Source organism: Netta rufina (assembly GCF_964035555.1).
Source record: "Netta rufina genome assembly, chromosome: 3".
Taxonomy (NCBI): domain Eukaryota; kingdom Metazoa; phylum Chordata; class Aves; order Anseriformes; family Anatidae; genus Netta; species Netta rufina.
Genome location: NC_140125.1, coordinates 6,485,504 through 6,505,926, shown reverse-complemented (window position 1 = coordinate 6,505,926; position 20,423 = coordinate 6,485,504). Strand labels below are relative to the sequence as shown.

Here is a 20,423-nt window from a genome sequence, read left to right as displayed (position 1 = left end):
TGGTTACGATGGCCCCCAGTGGTCCTTCTCTTGTCCTCCTGTTACTTATCAGTGATTCCTGTCATAGATGCACAGTCTTTGATTATTTGTGCTGAAGTCTCTTTGCTGTGTTTGACAATGCTAAGTACCATTGAAGTGTGTTTATTTTAAGGCCACTACACAAGAGCTGTGAAAAAGGGCCTCAATCTAAATAAGAATCAGGGCCTGTATTTTTTCTTTTCTTAATTTACTAATGTTTATACAATGCAAATGCAAAGGATTGGTGTATAAATCTAGTTAAGTGTAGTTTAACATCTCTTTTATATTTTAAAAGGTTCTTGCATATATTTGTCCAGTCTCCAAGGATAGATCCAGACTTAGGCTGTCAAACAAATGGATTTTTAACACATTTCTGTGTAGTTAAATCTAGGTTGGATGTAGCCGAAACTTCAAAATACTGAAGGCTTCCAATCTGCATTTCCAAAGAACTGTGTGGGATTCATGTCATTTTGTGGGTATCTGTTTTTTCAACAAAGAAATTTGAAGAGGATTAAAGTCAGAAATGTATTTCCTTTTTAATGTATTTTACATAATTCTGTTCTTCCCTGGTGGTTTTTTTCGTTGTTGTCAACTTCTGATATATTATTGATAGTGATATTTTAACTCGTTACTCCTACAGCTGTTGGAAACACATATTTGCTATAATCGAGATGGTGTTCTAGGATTGTTCTAGTTTGAATCATACTCTTTCTTTTCTTCCATTTGTAATTTATTCCAGGTATTTATGTAAACTGTCAGACCAGGAGTTGAGACAAAGCGCAGCCCGGAACATGGCAGATTTAATGTGGAGCACAGTTAAAGAACCATTGGATACAGCCTTGTGTTTTGATAAAGAAAGTCTTGATCTTGCATTTAAATACTTTATGTCTCCAACTCTAACAATGCGATTGGCTGGGCTGAGTCAAATAACAGTAAGAACTTTTTAAAAATACAAATATTTAGAAAAATAATGTTTCTATTGTGTTTTACAATACTGACTTATTTGGGAGCATTTTTAATGTGTGAAACAAGAGAATCCTTGTATATGCAGTGTTAGGAAATTACAGTTGTGGTTCTGAATGTAAGGTGCACTGAGAGATATGACTAAGACATGTCTGTGTTCTGCAGTATGTGGAATTATAACACATTTCCTGAACAATTTACCATTCTAAACAAAACTAAATTATAACCATGTTTTGCAACAAGGTGTGTAAAATCAAGTCCATTGACATGGCTATAGTTGTTGCTTACAAACGCTTTCAGTCTGTTTGGATTTTTACCTTTACAGTGTCTTGACTGTAGTGTAGCCACTTCTTCAAATTGTAGATACCTCTTTTTCCTGTTTGTTTAGTATAGTCTGTTTCTCAAGAAAGTGCATCAATTAACAGAAGACCGAATTGAATAGGTAAATGTAAATAGTATTAAATAGAAATAGATTAAAACCAGAACCCCCACTCTTCCCTTTCCTATGGAAATGCTCCACATGGCACCAGCCAAGGTACATTGGGCATTCTTTGTCTGTCATTGTTTCCTACATGCGCATTATAGTCACACAGGGATAGAAGTGAACTTTTAATATTAACCTGAGCCTTTTCAATTTTGTGTTTTGCTGACACTCTTGTATTTAAGATTTATAGGTCATATTGTCATGTCTGCCTTAATGCACAAAATGATGAATAGGAACAAACTACACTAAAATGAATAAACATGTTCTGCTGAAGTTTTTTAGTCTTTTCTGAGCACATTTAACCATCTCTGACTAACAGATTACACAGTATCACTCAGTGATTCTCTTCATCACTGAGTGTCAGTAAATACAAGACAAGTTATCTGAATCCATCGTCCATTCAGTTTCGTATTTATATGAATGAAAACATAATGCAGTTTGTCCAGCGTAGGCAAGCTGTAGAGAAATTTAATTTTTGGAAGAAATAGTGACAGCATGTATTTGTTACTCTATATGCAATGTATATACATTTTTATGACTTTACGTAAGTGCTATATTTTGCACACTCAATGCCTGAATTCTAATTTTCTGTCCTAATTAATTAGTGTAAATTGAATTTTTGGACTTTTTTTGTGTAAGAAGATTTGAGTTGAGTTGATGAAGTCTAAGGTGGAAATATGGCATATATTTTTGTTTTGACTTTTCATTTCCATGTCCTTTATTATTTATACAGTTACAGATCTCTCATAATATCTGGTAGATGTATTTTAAAATATGTCCATTGATTGGACATAGAAATAATCCCTCCCTCCTCCTCTTGTTACCATGTTACAATTTATAAATATGTTACAAACTTGCAATTTATAAATATTATGATATATAATGTAAAAATGAGATTTTTAATAACAGGTATGTATTACCAAAAGCAATATTCTATAGTAGTTTTAGATAGAAGAAATAGGTTTCAGCTTGTAAAAACAACCAAAACACACACACACATACAAAAAAAAAAAAAAAAAAAAAGAAAAGAAAAGGAATATTGTTTGTTAATAAGTTATTAATTTTTTGTATGAATAATCTCTAAAACTACTCTGGAACTCTGAGACAGTTCATTATTCTTTCTCATTCAAATAAAAAATTTCTCTTTTTTGGTTCTCTTTTTAAAGATCTCAGGAAGATGTCTTTGGAAGCATCATTTGCTTTTTCTTGTTTGGCTTCTGAATTTTGCTCTACTTTGTTTGGTATGCTTTGCCTGGAACTATTTTGATTGCCAGATTTGTGCAACTTTGAGAGTGAAATTTGAACCAAAATTTTCAGAAAATTTGACTGCTTCTTTACTGAAGTTTTGTGTCCTCTTTGCAAGCAAGGATCTGCTTACAAATATGTAATGTAGGTCAGTTTAGTTAGGTAGTATTTTCAGACAACCTTATCTATTACTGATGTACTTTCATTACTACTTTTCTGATTTTTTTTCTATTAATATCTTTGATGGCTAGAATTTGTTAAAGTAATTCCATTGAAGTGTTCTTCTCAATCAGCACAATTTCAGCCTCCTGTATGTATTTAAGACTTTAGAACCAAGATAACTGCAACTGGAAAATATTTTCCTTTCCTGGACTTCCATTTGCCAAATTTGAGAATTTAGCCTTGAAGCAATTTGTCACTTCATTTCTCAAATAGATGTGAAGATTCAAAGAAAACTTGCAGCGCAGTTTTATGCAAAATATTCAAAAGTGTGAACTTTCAAATATACATTTTATTTCAAAGAAAAATATCTTCTCGTAATTTATATGGAAAATTGACTCGGATATGCATTTCTAACTTAACTCACAGGATCAAGAACAATACAGAGCTGGTCAAATAAGTTCTGTGGCATGTCTAATTATTCCTTTTGCAAGATAAAGATACTTTTGCCATCATTATGGAGAGGGAAATTTTTGACCGAAAACATAAATGAATCTAAACAGATGCATGTGTTCTAACATGGAGGTATTGATTTGTGTCTGCCAAGAGATTTTTTTTTCCTGCCTAACAGCTAACATGACCAGTCCTAAAATTAAACCTTTCAGTTTCGTGAAACCTCTTGAGACTCACAGAATATGTGCTGTATGGCATACAGGGATTATATTTGCTTACCACCAAATATAGACTTGCCTCTCTCGAGGGAGTAGTGTATACATAATGTGTCATATCATCTGACTTAAGTTCTTATTTACAAAACAGGGTTGAAGACAGACACATGTAGGTTAATTTTAGCAAAGTGGAAGCTTGACTAGGTTGAATATCAAGTTGGAAATAGCTACAGAAAACTACGGCAAAGTGTAAACCAAGATATACCTGGAGTTTTATTTTTGTTGTTACCTTGGTTCTTTTTGATTTCATCTCCCAGTCATCCATCAGTTGAGGAGATTCAGTTCTAAAATACCCTCTTCTCTCTTTACTATTGCATCACAGATGGGACTCTTTTTTTTTTTTTTTTTTTTTTTTCATGTCCTTCCAGTTACAGATGAACTTAAATATGTGAAAATGAATTCTCATAACTGATCTGGGCATCCTTCCTTTTTCAGGTTTTCAACACATTTTTATTTCTGTGAATTAGTGAAAATACAAAGGTAACATTGTAGGGTTTTCCCAGAATAAATTCAGTACAAACTTGCACACTGTTTATTCTTCCGATGTTGATTTCTAATGTAGAAAGTGTAATTTCTTTTGATGCCGGGGTCTGGAGACAAGAGTAGCTAGGGAGATTCCTTTTTGTTCTTTGCTGAAAACTTCATTCTTCTGTTGTACTTTTGCAAGGGTAAGGATTTTGTATTGGAAGCTTGGATCAACACATGGCCATAGATTTAAAATCAATAATGGTCATACCTTGATGCTCTTCCACTTTTTGATACCTTTGAAAACATTTTCAGGTGGGGCATGAGTCTTCAGAAATACCAGTGACCTTTCACTTCTTTATTTGACCCAATTCTAATGAGCCATAACAATTTGTTCATTAAGTTCTGTTCACATATTTTTTCCACTCCTAAATGTATTTCATTTGAAAATATCTATTAATAACTTATCTATAATAATGGTGTAATCAGGCTCTCGTGTCTCACTAATTTTAATTCATTTTCAATTTTACTTCTTCAAAAACATGTTTTCACTTTAAAATTTTTGAGGTTAGGCACAAATAAATCTTTCTGTACAGTCTGAAGGAGATTAACTCACCAGAATTGTAGAGCGTGTGAGCTTGAGATGTTTCAAGAAAGAAACAAATAACTTTTTTGAAGAAGTTATGCAACAACTTTAATTTGAATTTCAAAAACTTCATTCCTGTGTCTTTAATGTTTTTGATGACAAGATGACCAAAAAGTTTCATAATGTGATTTTAAATGTTTAAAAATATCATATACATTTAAAGAATTGGAAATGGTCATCTATATATCTGGAAAGTTGGTTCTGAGGGTTGAAATTAGTATTTTCTATAAAGACCCTTTAGGCTTACAGATGTGGAAGAAAACTGGTGTGATTTCAGCCAATTGTGTCAAGTTGAATAGTAGAGAGTTAAAACAGTTTCATGGTATTTTTTTGAGAGCACATCTCCAGAGAAAGTGCATATGGAAAGAAAGCCTTTCTAAGTACTAGAGAAATTCTAAATGTTTAAAGGTGCATTATTTTTTTTATGTTTTTTAAAATTTAGATCCTGTAGTTTAACAAAACATGAATAAAATTTGTGTGTAGCTTTTATTTTAAAATCCCCAGTACTCCTTGTTTACTCTCACTCTCCTCCATCATAACCTTCAGGTATTCTATCGGTCCAAATTTCTCATGCTGCCTTGACCAAAGTTTCAGATGATGATAAACATCTCACTTTTAAAGACAATTTTTTTATAAGTGGTGGTGCAATCCCCACAAGCTATTCTGTCTCGTATTATTTGAATCTGTTTTAGTTAACACTAGTAGATGATTGAAATAGCTGACAGTGAGATTAATAATTATTATTAATGCTAATGATATGTTTAAGTCACGTGGATTTCCAAAGCATGGAGTTCATACGCTAACATAGTAAATAAAGTTTCTTTCCTGTAAATAGAGTAAGGCACTGAATTTAACAAAAACCAACCAACCAATGAGCCAACACCCCCCCACACATACACACACACAGAGGAAAAAACACATCCACTATCAGCTACAGCTTTTCAAAATTTTGAATTTTCAAGGATATTAACAAGGAATTTTGGCAACCTAAACAAAATTCCAATTAGTATACAACCACAAAAATCTGGGGTTCATGAATTACTGAGGTGTTGTGTAAACATGGGATGATTAGTGTGCAAGATGTAATACTTTAATAGGCTTTTCATTTCTTTGTGACATAGTGAAAAAAGTTTCATTATATATACAGTCTTCTGTAATTTTCACTCTCCAATTTTATAGGCTTTCTTTTGTCACATTATCAGTATTGAAATCTTTGCTGTTGTAGTAAGCTTAACAGTACAACAATGGGGGACTCAACCCTACTCATTACTTTCCAGAGTGTGAGTTTCATGTCTCATAAAAACCTGTGTGCAGAGTTACTGCTAGATGCCTTGCTTTGATTTCCATAGAGGGCAGAGTTTCCTAACATTATTTAATTGGTTTAATGAAAGGAAGGTTGATTTAAAAAAACAAACAAAAAAAATCCTTCTTGCCTACTAGAATGCCTGTTGTTTCAATTTCTGTCAAAGAGTTGTATTTAAAAACATTGAAAATATTAGGAAGAATGTTTACTGTCATTAATATTATTTATTAAAGAGGACTACCTCGCAAAATATTTAGATAAAATTTTAATTTTTTTTTTCCTTTTTCTAACTATAGAATCAACTTCATACCTTCAATGATGTGTGTAATAATGAGTCATTAGTTTCAGACACAGAAACGTAAGTAGGAACATTATTATGAATACTTTAAGTGCTCTGTCTGATTGTGGTTCTTTTGTATTGTTATGGATTTAACCCAGTGGGGAGTAGTGATAAGCCGGGGTGTTATCAGAAATATTCTAATCAGGGTGTAATAAATTGTTTTATAATGGTAACTTCAAAATATTTCTAAACGTTTCTGGTTTTTTACTGTTTTTTTTTTTTTTGATTGTTTGTTTGTTTTGTTTTTTAAAGATAAGAGATAAAGCAACCTTTAGAAAAATGTAGATTATGAAATAATAAACACATCAGTTATCATGTATAAATAAGAACTAGCTAACTCATATGCAAGTAGTATTTTTGCCACCTTAACAATGCTCCAGATAATTTATTTAAATAAAGCTTGTTTGGCCATCACTGGCACCTATCCCTGTTATTAGTTTTCCATGAATTCTCTGAGGCTGTGCTTTTAGAACTGTGTGTTGTTTTTCTTCAAAATCTGTGTTTGTGTAATTCAGGTGTGTTTCACAATTCTAAAGAAGACTCCTATAAATCTTTGAAGCTTCATGTGTGGGATTGTATTCCAATGAGGAAATGTATTATTTTTGTAACAACTCTAAAATCAATGTTAGAACTGCTTAGGATTTAGACAAAATTATGTCTTTAGGAAGTTGAAATAACCATTCTTTTGAAATAATAGTCAAATTATCTAAAGGATACCAAGGATTTTATTTGTGATATGCTCTTTATGTTTATCTTGGGGGTTATAGCCACGCGCATTATCTGTTTCACTGGAGACACATTCTCCTGTTGCAGCAGCAGTTGGCTTGCTTTTTATGTGGGTAGTTCTACTATAGATGGTTTTCTTTAACACCTGCTTGTTCAAATGTAGCAGCAGTCAAGACCGCAATGCTGTAGATTTCATGTAAATAGCAACTTGAATGTTTAAAGTGGTAATAGGTTGATATTTTTAAAATAAAGACTCAGAATGTAGCACACTTTTGCTTCCATAAATATATGAAAATACCTTGAGAATACAGAACACATAACTGCTTGAAATCAATTTTTTCATGTCATTCATCATTAAGTCAATAGGTGAGCATGAGTCCATGCTATCCATTTATTTAAAAGTTAATTTTGATACATAGTATCCAAAAACCAAAAAGAAACAAAAAAAGAATTCTCTGCAAGTATGATGGAAATATCTTATTATGATCTGGCGAGACCTGAATGTAATTTCATTAAGCTCCTGTATGCTTCCAAAGATTTGCATTACTAACAAAGATTATTATTTGTTCCCTGAGAGGTGTGTTTTTTTTTTTCCAAAGCCACTAGTTGTGTAGCAGTAGAAGTAAACATTAGAGGAGTATAACTAGCTTTTAGGCTATGCAAAATGAGCATTTTAAGAAGCGCATTGAATATGTGAGGTGGCTTGGTTAGCTGGGGTATTTTCAGTATTGTACTGCCAGTTGTGGTGTATTGTTACAGTGGTAACAGCCAAATCTCAGTTTTATCAATTTTTTCCCATCCTTCCTTTACGTTAAAACTCTGAAACTAGGGTGATTCTTGGTTAATTTACCTTCTGAAGTATAGTGTGAATTAAATTGTTTTTAACAAGTAGTAACTAATTAAGGAATACTAACAAGGAAAACACTAACAACGTACTGTAAGTTCCCTGTAGAAGAGTGGATGTACTATGCAAAAAGATCAGAGTTATCTTAAAGCTGAAGGAAATTGTCAAGTCCTCATTTGAGATACTACTTTCTTGGCAAGGGCATCTGTAAACAGCCTGTCATTTGAAAGGAATGCATCACGAACAGGAGACCTTCTTTTGCACTTTTGTAGCATGTGATTTTTAAAATCTGAATTCCAGTCGTTCCGATGTTCTACCTGAAAAGTTGGGAACAAATCAATATCAAGTGTTGCTGCTCGTCTTCACGTGTCTTTTGCAATCAGTTATCCTGGTATTTTGCTGGCCAAATAATGGCAAAAGGCTGGTGCAGAAGGATGGGGAACATGTCTTACTTCTGCAGTTTGAACAAACTGCAGTACAAAGCTTCCTTCTCATTAGAGACTCTCTTCATGAGAAATTTTTGGATCAGAAAGCAGTTACAGAGCTGGCAGTGATTGAATGAGCAGCAAAAGGAAAGCTTTTCATTCCTTTTTTTTTTTTTTTTTTTTTTTTTTTACTTAGTCAAAGGAGAAAGGAAGTCTAAGATTTATTTTGTACCTTTGTAGCCTCTGCAGGTTTGTCAAAGGAAGATGTTTTCCATTATGTCTGGTCATCCCCATTATGTGTTTTGACTTTTCCAGATGCATTTGGAACTGTCAACCTTTGGGATTTCTGCTTCTGTATCTTGATAAGGTGGGTTTGCGGGAGGTATCTTTTTGTATTTTTTCTAAAAGAGCTATGAGTTAGTTCTAGCTCTTCCCTTTTGTTTAGAAGTATCATCAGAATTTTTTAGCAAATGTTTTGCAACAGTAGCTTCCCACTTTTATCTGCATGGGTTGCAAATTTTTCTGTGGAAAGGCAGCTAAAGCATTTTCTGTCTAGGAAAAACATTAGGTTTCACAACTTCTCATTTGAAAGCAGCAGAAAGCTAAGATAGGGAAATCTGTTCTCTAGCTGTAGGTATTTGCATGTCTTTTTAGATTTAGTTTACTTGACCGTCTTCTGCAGAGCTGAGGGTTTGTGCTGGCTTAGTCGGTATATTGTGCAGTTATGTGCAGTGTCTTAGGGCTCAACTTCATAATATCACAGAGACAGATACCTTTAATTTAGCTGTTCCTGGCTCTTAAGTTTGGCATCAGAGCACTATCTAAGGTACTGAAGAGTATGAAATCTACTGAAGCTAAAAATAATGAGATTGAACAGAAGAGTCTTCAGGTCTTTGAACAGTGATTACTAAAACTATTTTCCCGATGTCAGTTAGTGAAAAATGATCATTCCTTTCATAGACAGAAAGATTTTTTGTGCTATTTAGACCATAAGAAGAAGAAATATTCTTTTTTCTTTAATGAGGAGACTGCCGGTCTGTGAAAATAACAGGTATAAAGAGAGATTTTGTTTTGCGTTTGCACTTGGCAGGCAGCCAAGTATTTGAGTTTCAGGATTCAGGTTGATGCTGAGATGACCTCCCTCCTCATTTGAGAACCTGGCTGCCCTCACTTAAAAGCTTTCTACAGAGTAATTTCAGGTGTCCAAAATTCCTTTCACCTGTGAACAAAAAGATCTAGGCTTTTCTTCTTTCTCTTCCCTCTCTTTCCTCGTATGTTGAGATATTAAACTACAAGTTTTGTGTTGTTTTTTTTTTTTTTTCTTTTTTTTTTTTTTCCCCTTCACCACTGTTTTCTTAGCTCGTGTTAAGTCTTCCTTTCTCATATTTTGCCTTAGCTCACCAACTGAATTTATGGCAACACAATTTAAACATCCCTTCCCCTCTGTTTCCACGTTCCAGGAACCTTCTCAGATTTTCTCTGAAAAAAGTACAGTATTTTTTGAAACACTAATTAAGACAAAATTGTTTTAGAAACACTAATGTTTCTTTCTAGTGGTATACAGCTATCTAGTGGCATAGGTAATTTAACAAATATGCAAGATGTCTGATTGTTGTTTTTGGAACCTGTGGAGTGTCAAATAGGAAAGTGCAGGATGGTAAACAAAACCACGTGTTATGAATGTTTTTTGGAAGGTGTGTGGTGTTATCCTCTTTGTATTTCTGATCCTATATAATTAAGATCAGTGCTTCCCACGTGTAATTATTGTTGTAGACACTATTTCAGTGACTTAAGCAAGAAATGTTAGTGTTTGTCCTTTGCAAGGTGCTCCTTCTCTTGCTACATGCTTTGTTAAAGGTTTTACGTTATTTGTTTCAGTGACATTGCTGACTTGCTGTTGCATTTCATCCAGTACAGAACTAGTGTGTTTTTGTAGCTTCATGGTGAATTGTGCTGGGAATTGACTGGCTGGATAACAAAAGGTTTTATTTTGGGGGGTTATTTTGCTGTGGGATTGTTTCCTGGATCTGGGTGATCATGTGGCTACCAAGTATTGCGCCACAGCCTTAGATTAAAATGTTTCTAGGACTTTAACCCAGTCCTCCTTTAGGGAGACATTCTTGGAGCTACCAGGAAAATGTGCACACTGTAGTTTCCTTCTGGATAGTTTTATTTACAGTAATGAATGGAATTCAAGCTCTAACGCTCACCTTTCAAAAATGCAGTTCACAAACATCCAGTTATATCAGAAATTACATTGCTTCCCCTCCCAAAGTCTCATGGAATGCCTGGGGAAACTAATGTCAAAAATGCTTAAGTTTAATTTCTTGGATCTAAACCAGGTAGTTTTGAAATATGTGGATTGACTATGAATTCTATTAAAAGTATAGGGAGAAATTAATGAAGTCTGGAGACCATCTACCCTAATACGTTGTGTAGTTTTCCAGTATGAAAAGCATTTAGAGACAATTAAACTGGAGTGGCTGCTACCTTCACTTGTAGCACCTTCACACCTTCATAGTGTGTGTCTTTCACTGTTTACCTTTGTATGAAGAGGAAAATTATTCTAAAACCTTTTTGAGAACTTTTTAGAAGAAAATTTGAGCATCTTTTCACTGAAAATTTAGTTCCTGCTAAATTGCCTGACTCATAGAGTTATTGTATAGTAATAGTCAGACAATAATTTGCAAATCGCTCTGAAAAGTACTTCTGAATTTTGAAGAATACAGACTTACATGAAAGGAATTTTAAAATAGCTGAAAGCCAAAATGAAACCATGTTGAACAATGCAGGAGATAATGCTTTAATTCTTGTAGTAAAAAGTAATTCTGGGTTGCCCTGCTTTTTTTGTCTGTGTGAAGTTCTGAAGCTGCTTGTGAGTTGAGATGTTCACTCTGAAGGTGAGGAAACATACTGAGGAAAACCAATAGATAAAAAAAAACTTCTTCTGAAAAGGAAGTGTTCAGAAAGTCTGACATACAACATTTACACTGAAATGAGCTTTTCTTGGTAAATCCTTGATTCCGCTTTCATTAATATATTTCTCAGTATAGCAGAGAACAAAATAGTGCTGGTAGTAGCTTTGTCATTCAGAAACCCAGTATATTTAGTGATCGGTGTGCCTTCAGCAAAACTTTGTTGTAGGAACAATTCTTGCAGGGAAACACAAAAGCTGCATTCTGTCTTTCACAAGGATCTTCTTGTTCTTGGTCATCCTCAATAAATCTATATCAAATGGGTGTTTACTTTCAGAAATCTGAGATGTTATTTTAGCACAGTCTAGCTCACTAGTAAAATAAGAAATTTTTCTGCCTTTGAGAAGACGTGTTAAAAAAGGTACTCCTTCAGATGAATAATCCGTTATTTCTCAAAAGAAAAAATTTTGCTGATTAGAGATGAATTGTCATATGCATTTAATAAAATATGTAGGAGCTCACTCTGCATGGAAGTTTTTATTCTTTCTTTTAGAGTAGCCAAAATGCAACGTACAACTCCGGATACAATGTCTAATGGACATTGTGCCACTAGCAGGAGTATTCAGCTTAAATAGACCCCGAGTAGTATGTCCTTTCGTATTGGCAATGTGTGCTGAATCTAGAAGTGTTTATTTAGGATCAGTTCTCAAAGATTCAGGTTGGAAAATTCAGATCCAAGTAGAAACTTAAGCGGTCCTGGAACAAAATTAAGACTTAAATTGGCTTATGACTGGTGTTAACATAGTTGCCTCTTATGGAGATGACATTTTTCACGTATCCAGAAATGCCTCCATTCAGGTCTCCTGCATCTAGGCGGGTGTATGCTCAGTCATGTGGTCAGATCCGTACCTTTTCTATGAGCAACATGCAAACTCGGGTGCTTTCTGGCTATATGGTGGTCACGTAGCAGGAGCCCTTCTGCCCACAGCAGGGGAAGGCAATATCAAGCAAGAAGAATGAGCTGGGGGCAAACAGGCTGTAAGTGAGGGAATGTTTTTGCAAGCTCAATTCAGCTTTCAGGACTATGGGTTGGGAAATTGTAATTTAAGTCAAATCGTAGTATTTGATGTTGGATTCCGTCACAGCTCTTTATGACTGCTTATGCACTACAGGTTTATTACTTCCCAGAAGGTAATGTAATCCTTGTGGTGGTTGGCTCTGCTACCATGAAGACTGTATGTGAAACAGAGGAAAGAACATTTTCTTTCACAAAGAAATTAAACTGGTTGCTCACTTCTTGTAAATAAATCTATCTGTGAGCACTCCGTTTTCTTTTATCCCGACCTTGCAATTGATACAAAGTCTACCAGCAGCCTGAAAAACTCCCTACTGGGGCAGTGCCACTATGATAATTTCTGCATGGAGGCAGATGGAAAAGAGCATTGTTTAAAGCCATTTTGGTGTCTAAAGGAGACTGGTAGTATATATTCAAATGAATCACAACTTCAGCTGTAAAGTCTGCAGGATCACTACACCCACGTGAAAATGTGTTTCTTCAAATTTTGTTAGAAATCCAAGTTCTGAATGAGTACGTAAAATGTATACTCCAAAGTTTGGTTTGGAGTGGGTGTCTTTGAAGTGCTGGGGGTAGTAGTTATTTTTTCCTTTTTTTTTTTTTTTTTTTTTTTTTTTTTTTTTTTTTTTTTTTTTTTGAAATGAGGCTGTAGGAAGTGAAATAGATCTTAATTTTGTGGAACAGACCTGGCTTATCTTTTTCATCCTTTTTGAGCAGATACCCATGCTGACTTTACAGTACAAGAACTTACTTATTATCAAATCATAAGTGATACTGTTGGTAAATTGTTAGGTCTTGTAAACCAGTTACTTCTTAACTGTTGGGGACATTACTTTTTTTGAATAAGAACATTTGATTCCCTATGTCCTGGAATCAGAACAGAAGTAGATAGTATAGGAATGGTGTTGAGTATAGGAACTTTGCTCTTGAGTTCATCTATAGTGATCAAGCACTTTAAAAGAACTGTAGAACTGTGCCCCAAAAAAGTGAATTCTGCTTGGATAACTTACAAAGGCAATCCCTTTTTACCTAAAGAATCCTGTTTTATTATTGTGGATAATAAAGTCTGGCAATCCTGACTATAATAGTGACCATAAATGCTGCACAGATAGTCGTAAAAATATTCTTCCTGTAGTCCTCTAAGACACCCCTTCCCTCCCCTCCTCTCCTCCTTGTGAAACAGAGCACTTTTATTCCAGGGCCATTTAAACGAGAGGCTGTGCTTTAAATACTGAAATGTCCTCTAATTGCTTCTGGTGCCAAAATCTGGATAAACAAACGTTCGCTTGAAAGGAAGGAATAAAAAGGAGCTTATGCACTAGTTTCCAGACAGGGCAGCTATTTCTGGAAGTTCAACTTTTATTTTGGAAAATTCAGCTTCCTTGCCCTGCTCTGTTTGAATGTTTGGTTATGGATTTGGCAGTAGGTGAACTTCCCTTACTGCTGTGGCTGAAACAAAATCAAAATTTGGAAGTATCTGTACGCTACATGTGAGTGAGTATGAGCATGTAACACATAAGTTTTTAAAACTATATGAATTGTTATTTACTCGAGAGAATTAAAAGTATTCAAGTGCTTTTCTTATAAAACCATTTCCGTCACTCTCAGCTTTCGCTACATTTACAAACTCAATACTTGTTTTGCGATTTCATGATAAACAGGTCAAATAGCAGTGTTTATCAAATCTTACCTCTGAGGTCTCTGGAAGTGGTCTGCAGGTGGTCTGTTGAACTGTATTCAATTGAAAAACAAAACAATCATAGTATTGTTGTTTACATGTTTGCTAACAATCCAGAGGGATAAGTGGGAACTGATGTTTGGCATTTGTCTTCAATTTGAACAAAAAAATACAGAGAACGTTTAAATGACTGAATGCTTTGTGTTCCAAAAAGTTTGTGTATGTTTACCACAATTACAGATATTAATTTGAATTAATTTGAAATACATGCTGTACTAGGGAAAAATCCTGTATGTGCATTATAGAAATACAATTTTACATATATTTCTGCTCCTTTTTCATCTCTAGATCAATTGCAAAAGAGCTTGCAGACTGGCTTATCAGCAACAATGTAGTTGAGCACATTTTTGGACCAAATTTACATATTGAGGTTTGTATAAAATTATTCCTATTATTTTTACTATAAACGTGGAGGAGTAACTTCTTGTTCTAGTAAATCTTTCCTCAATATGTTCTCACTTTGCAGATCATCAAACAGTGCCAAGTGATTCTGAATTTTCTCGCAGCTGAAGGGAGACTCAGTACTCAACATATAGACTGTATTTGGGCTGCAGCACAGGTATATACTATACTTTTAAATGTAATTGCAGGAGTGGTACAAAAAACCTCAGAAAATGGCAAGTTAATTTTGTTTTACATTCATAAAGTTGAGTTTCTTGCATTTTACTCTGTGTTTGTCTTAGTGTTTAGCTCACCAAATTGTGATCTTAGTAATTGACACAATTACTTTGTTTCATTAGTTGCAAAATTCTCCTAAGCTACTTCTATGCACGTAGCAAATGAAGTTGTTTATTGCAGATGCGGTGTTTTCACTAAGGATAGGGATGGAGATTCTAAAGTAGATGTAATTTTTTTTTTACTGTTGTGGTAAATTGCTTTGCTCCGAGGTAGTATAGATTCCTCTTCAGTTAGTGTTGGTGGGGACAAGGTAGTGAAAATTACAGCAGTGAATTTCATAGTTGTGCTTTAGTGCTGGTGGTGATGTCTACAGAATGCACAAAGATTTTATTTTTCACATGGTAAACCTGGAAACTCTGATAGGCTTTTTTGCTTCAGAAAAATATATTTGTTTACTAATCTGAATGTGTATTTGTGACACTGTTTATTTTGGATTTTATTTTATTTTTTTCTTTAGAAGATTTGAATACAGTAGATACTTTGATTTCCTGCTGTGCAAATGTTTTCCTTGGTTTCATTCTGCCTTTATCATTCATTAAAAACAAACAAAACAGAAACAGGCCCATGTTGGAAAAGAAAGAAACCTCAAGGTTTCAGTGTCAGTTTTTCAGAAAAATTACACTCAAAATGAAGGTCAGCAAAATAAAATTGGTCTTTTTAAATAGGTGTAGGGAACAGACTTTTAAACAAGTTACAGTTTGAAAGGTTTTATTTCTCCTGTGTTCAATGGTGTTCGTCTCTAATTTGTTTCATTCAAATACTACTGTGAACATACTGAAAACTTTGTAGTCCATTGTCATTATAAAATGCAGCAGGAATGTTAATAAATGCTCATTTTAATAGCATTCACTCCAACAGGCTCAAAATATTTTCTTTATCAGATTAATAATTACTTCAGTTATATTTTTAAAGTGATCATTTATCTTCTTGGATGTTCTCACACTACAGTAGTTCACACTAGTGTTAGAGCTCTAAATTTTTCTCTTCTATACTATTAGAACTTAATATAATTATCAAATGTGATATTTCTTTTACAGTTTGCATTCTTATTTTAATGTATGGATATTTTCAAAATTCATGTTTGATATCAGAATTAAGTACGTCCAGATTAATTCCTGTAAAGGGTTTAAACCTCTAATGTTGTTTAAAAGGGTGACATCTGCAGAATAAAAGGCCTCAATTTTTTTTTTCCATTTTTTTAGCTAGCTTTTTGACAAAAAATTCTCTTCTCTGGATTGAAGTAGATATCTAAACTTCTGTAATATTCAAGGTGTTTTATTTACATTAAAATGCAAACTTAACTGTAGTTATTTTCACCAGATCTCCTAGAACTGGAACTAAAGAAAATATGTGGTAGTTGTAACATGATTTTACTGAACTTCACCTGCTTTTGAATGTAAAAATTCAGTTGAATCAAAATTGCAAATCTGATGTAGTTTAGAATTATTGGACAAATGTTTCCTCGTATTTTGTGGAAAGATGGTGCATAATTGCTGCAATTTTATCCATCTTTTTATCAAGGAAACTGTTATAACTAACTATTTTACTGTTCTTGTTATTTTCTGTTTGTTTGTGCTTTGTAGCTGAAGCATTGCAGTCGTTACATCCACGATTTATTTCCTTCCTTGATCAAAAACTTGGACCCTGTCCCACTTAGGCATCTTCTTAACCTCGTTTCAACTCTTCATCCAAGTGCTCACACGGAACAGGTAAAGATGAACAAAATCACTGCAATAAATTGTTTTTGTATATTCATTGTTACATGTTTGTCTTTCTAAAGGACTGCATACAAGTAGTATTCACTAATGCATAAAAGAGGAACATATATGAGTAAATTTGTAATGTTTCTTCAAGTAGGCCATTCTGGCTTTGGAATTAGTCTCTTTCTGAGGCTTTGGAGAACTGGATAACCACCATTAGAGTACTTTAATATTATTTCTGAAGTTAGTAAGTGTTCCACACAATATTTCTTCATTTTGTGCATGTTTATCTTGATGCATTTATTTTGATGAACTGTAGTATTGGCACACAGAAATATTAGCAGTGTACATTTGCATACAAAACCTACTGCTTCTTCATGGCACTGTTATCTGGTTTTGTTCACAGACATTGTATTTGGCATCAATGCTTATAAAAGCACTGTGGAATAATGCACTAGCAGCTAAGGCTCAGCTGTCAAAACAAAGCTCTTTTGCATCTTTACTCAGTACTAATCTACCAATGGGAAACAAAAAAGGTACGTATTTTTTCCAATTAATATGGTAGCTAATTTTTTAATTTTCATAGTCTCCTCGTTGACTTTAGACAATAAGGCTGTATAGAACCTTTTACTTAAAATATTTAAAAATACTTCATTTTTAAATGAAGGGTGTAATGCTGGCATATTTTTCAAACAGAACGTGAAATAAAGCAGCCTAAGGATGAAAGCACTAAAACTGTGAATGAGTTTGGAAAGCCTTATGTTTCAGAACAGTTCTCTTTGTATAAATTAGTATATATATATTTTTACTTTAATTCAAAGGATGATCTATTACTGATCAGTTAACTATTTCTGTTCTGATGAGCATCTATAATTTTATAGATACATAATATCATACAAAATTTTATCTATTTTTTACCCTGTTTATGGTATTACATGCTATTTCTATTTTGTTTTTGACTTAACTATGTATTTCCCCATGGTCATTACCAAAGGTGCTGCCAAGCCATTATACTGTAGTTCCCCTTCCTTTTCTTACTGCTGATTTTTATGAATCACGGACAACTATATGCTGGCAAAAAGATTTTTAGTCACCTGTTTTTCCATCCTGTTTTATTCCTTTAGAAGAAGAAGAGCTCAGAAGAGCAGCCCCTTCACCTTGTAAGTATAGTTTTAGAAGTACACCACAATCTGATATGTTTGATATTAAAATATAGGGAAAAAACTACTACAAGTTTGAAATTATATTTTCATAGAATCACAGAATGGTTTGGGTTGGAAGGGACCTTAAAGATCATCTAATTTCAAACCTCTGCCCCAGAGCTTAAATGCAGAACTCCAGTGGGGTCTCAAAAGAGCAGAGAGAATCACCTCCCTCAGCCTGCTGGCCATGCTTCTTTCGATGCAGCCCAGGATATGGTTGACTTTCTGGGCTGCAGGCGCACATTGCTAGCTCATATTGAGCTTATTTATGAGAGCTGAGCTTTTTATGAGAGTTAAATTAAAATTATCCATTGGCTAGGTTCTATAATAAATATATATCTATGTTAGATACTGGCACAGAGACATCAGAACACAAGTTTTATTGTACAATGAACCGTATTAAAAGAATTTTTAGTTTTGAAGTATTTGGGTTGTTTGAGTTGTGTCTCTTGTTCAACTGTTCACAGTTAGAATGCTGTTGAGCAGATGCATGTAACAAGTCAGATTTATGAGGCAGATGTATGTAATGCTGTTACATTCCAATTAATATATAGCACAAAGTAACTGGGAACTGTCATTTTGCATTAGGGTCACCAGCAGCTAGCCCTCAGAGTAGTGACAACAGTGACACCCATCAGAGTGGAGGCAGTGATATTGAAATGGAAGAACAGCTTATTAACAGAACAAAACATGTACAGCAACGACTTTCAGATACAGAGGTAAGAGTGTAAATCTTACTCTGTGAATTTTGTTACTGAGTTGTTTGATATTAGGTGTGGAATTTATTTTTTTTCCCATAATGGTTTCAAAAGCTGAACAGGTACATAACATGCATGCTTATCTGCAGCAGGACAGTGGATAGCTAGAATCTTTACTTCTGTTCCTCATTGTTTGTACAGACTGTATTGTACCTTGCCTATGAGCATGTGCTCTGTAAAAAAAAAAAAAAAAAAAAAAAAAAAGTGGGGGTGGAGGGAATTCCTGGTTTTAATTGTGTTTAAGTGAGATTAATCTCATAAGGGATTCCGTGATGTATTGCTTGTGTCACTGTGTCACTCTATCTGTTTACATGCAAAGAGTATATCTGTTATCATAAAGGTAATACAAAAATTAAATTCTTAAATCCGTATCTTTCTTGGAGTATTTTGTTATTGACAACCAAACTGAGAGAAAGTGAATGAAAACTTGCATCGCTGACACATTTCCTTATAAACAAAAATTTCAGGAGTCCATGCAAGGAAGCTCTGATGAGACAGCAAACAGCGGTGAAGATGGCAGTAGTGGTCCTGGTAGTAGCAGTGGCCACAGTGATGGATCCAGTAATGAGGCCAACTCTAGTCATGCAAGCCAGTCTGCTGGAAGTCCTGGCAGTGAAGTGCAATCTGAAGACATTGCAGATATTGAAGCCCTCAAAGAAGAGGAGGATGAAGAGGAAGAGGATAGGAGTCATAATCCCCAAAAAAGCAGTAGGAGCACAGATCTACGGAGCAGGAAACTGGAATCTCAAACAGGCATTTGTCTGGGAGATTCACAAGGGGCATCAGAGAGGAGCGGTGCAAATAATGGGGCAGGAAAGGACCATGTTTTTAATACTGACTCTGTGACACCAGTGGATAATCGAATTAGAATGCTAGATGCCTGTTCCCATGCTGAGGATGCAGAGCATGACATGGCAGGGGAAATGAGCACTGCTCACATTTCACAAGGGTCTCAAGATTCTTGTATAACTCATACAGGGGACTTTCTGGGGGAAACTATTGGAAATGAATTATTTAACTGTCGGCAATTCATTGGTCCACAGCATCACCACCACCACCACCACCACCACCATCACCATGATGGGTAGGTAGCTTGACATGTCTCCTCATTCCTCCTATAACAAAAATAAAACTGGTGGCAAAGTACTTGGTTTGATCAGAAATTTGTGTTGATGTTTTGGTATACTTGGGATAATTTTTCTTGACAGATAGTTATCTCAAGTAACTATACAGTTATCTTTTTGGTTAATGTGATTAAAGTCTTTCTTTTTTTAAATTAAGTTTTTAGATTGAATCAGTATGATAATATTTAACAGTGTTAATGTTGCTTTGTAAAATGCTGTTCTTTAGCTTAAAGAAGTCAACACAGTTATCATGATAGTGAGACCTTCGGCTTAGCTATAATTGTTTTTCAAATTGATATAAAGGTCTGTTGTTTAGACAAATGCTTCATCCCGACTTTAGCTTACAGAGGTGTGTGTTTATTTGGATTATATTAGCTGTGTATTGAAATACATGTATAAGCTACGCATTGAATAACTTGACTGCATCGTAATGTTTCAGTTGTCTTATAGTAAAGGCTTTAACTCTCATTTATCAAATTAGTCCACTGTAAAAAAAAAAAAAAGCTTTCTTTGATATTATCTATTCTAATATTCCTCTTTTACAGACATATGGTTGATGACATGTTAAGTGCAGATGATGTCAGTTGCAGTAGTTCTCAAGTCAGTGCAAAATCAGAGAAAAATATGGCAGATTTTGATGGGGAAGAGTCTGGCTGTGAAGAAGAGCTTGTACAGATTAATTCACATGCTGAGCTAACATCCCATCTCCAGCAGCATCTTCCTAACCTGGCCTCTATCTATCATGAACATCTTACTCAAGGTAAGAGTAATCAAAAGAAAGCAGAAAAACATTGTCTGTGCTTCTAACTCAGTTTCATGTAATTTTAAAGTATTCTTCAATGGAAGAGTAAATAAATAATAATAAATTGAATAATCAAATTAATTTA

At 34.3% G+C, this 20,423-nt stretch overlaps 1 protein-coding gene across 7 annotated transcripts in view; it reads left to right on the top strand.

Annotated features, from left to right (window-relative positions):
* USP34 (ubiquitin specific peptidase 34) overlaps window positions 1-20,423 on the top strand; it is a 129,450-nt gene that overhangs the window by 37,372 nt on the left and 71,655 nt on the right. For all 7 annotated transcript variants that reach the window (XR_014618336.1, XM_084285094.1, XM_084285095.1 and 4 more), the window contains exons 7-16: window positions 758-950; window positions 6,308-6,369; window positions 14,363-14,444; window positions 14,541-14,633; window positions 16,336-16,461; window positions 16,859-16,988; window positions 17,577-17,612; window positions 18,243-18,373; window positions 18,880-19,496; window positions 20,082-20,296. Coding sequence is in view for 6 of the 7 variants with exons in the window: in XM_084285094.1 (XP_084141220.1) it covers window positions 758-950; window positions 6,308-6,369; window positions 14,363-14,444; window positions 14,541-14,633; window positions 16,336-16,461; window positions 16,859-16,988; window positions 17,577-17,612; window positions 18,243-18,373; window positions 18,880-19,496; window positions 20,082-20,296 (1,685 nt within the window). In the remaining variant the exon portion in view is untranslated. The remainder of the gene's footprint in view (window positions 1-757; window positions 951-6,307; window positions 6,370-14,362; window positions 14,445-14,540; window positions 14,634-16,335; window positions 16,462-16,858; window positions 16,989-17,576; window positions 17,613-18,242; window positions 18,374-18,879; window positions 19,497-20,081; window positions 20,297-20,423) is intronic.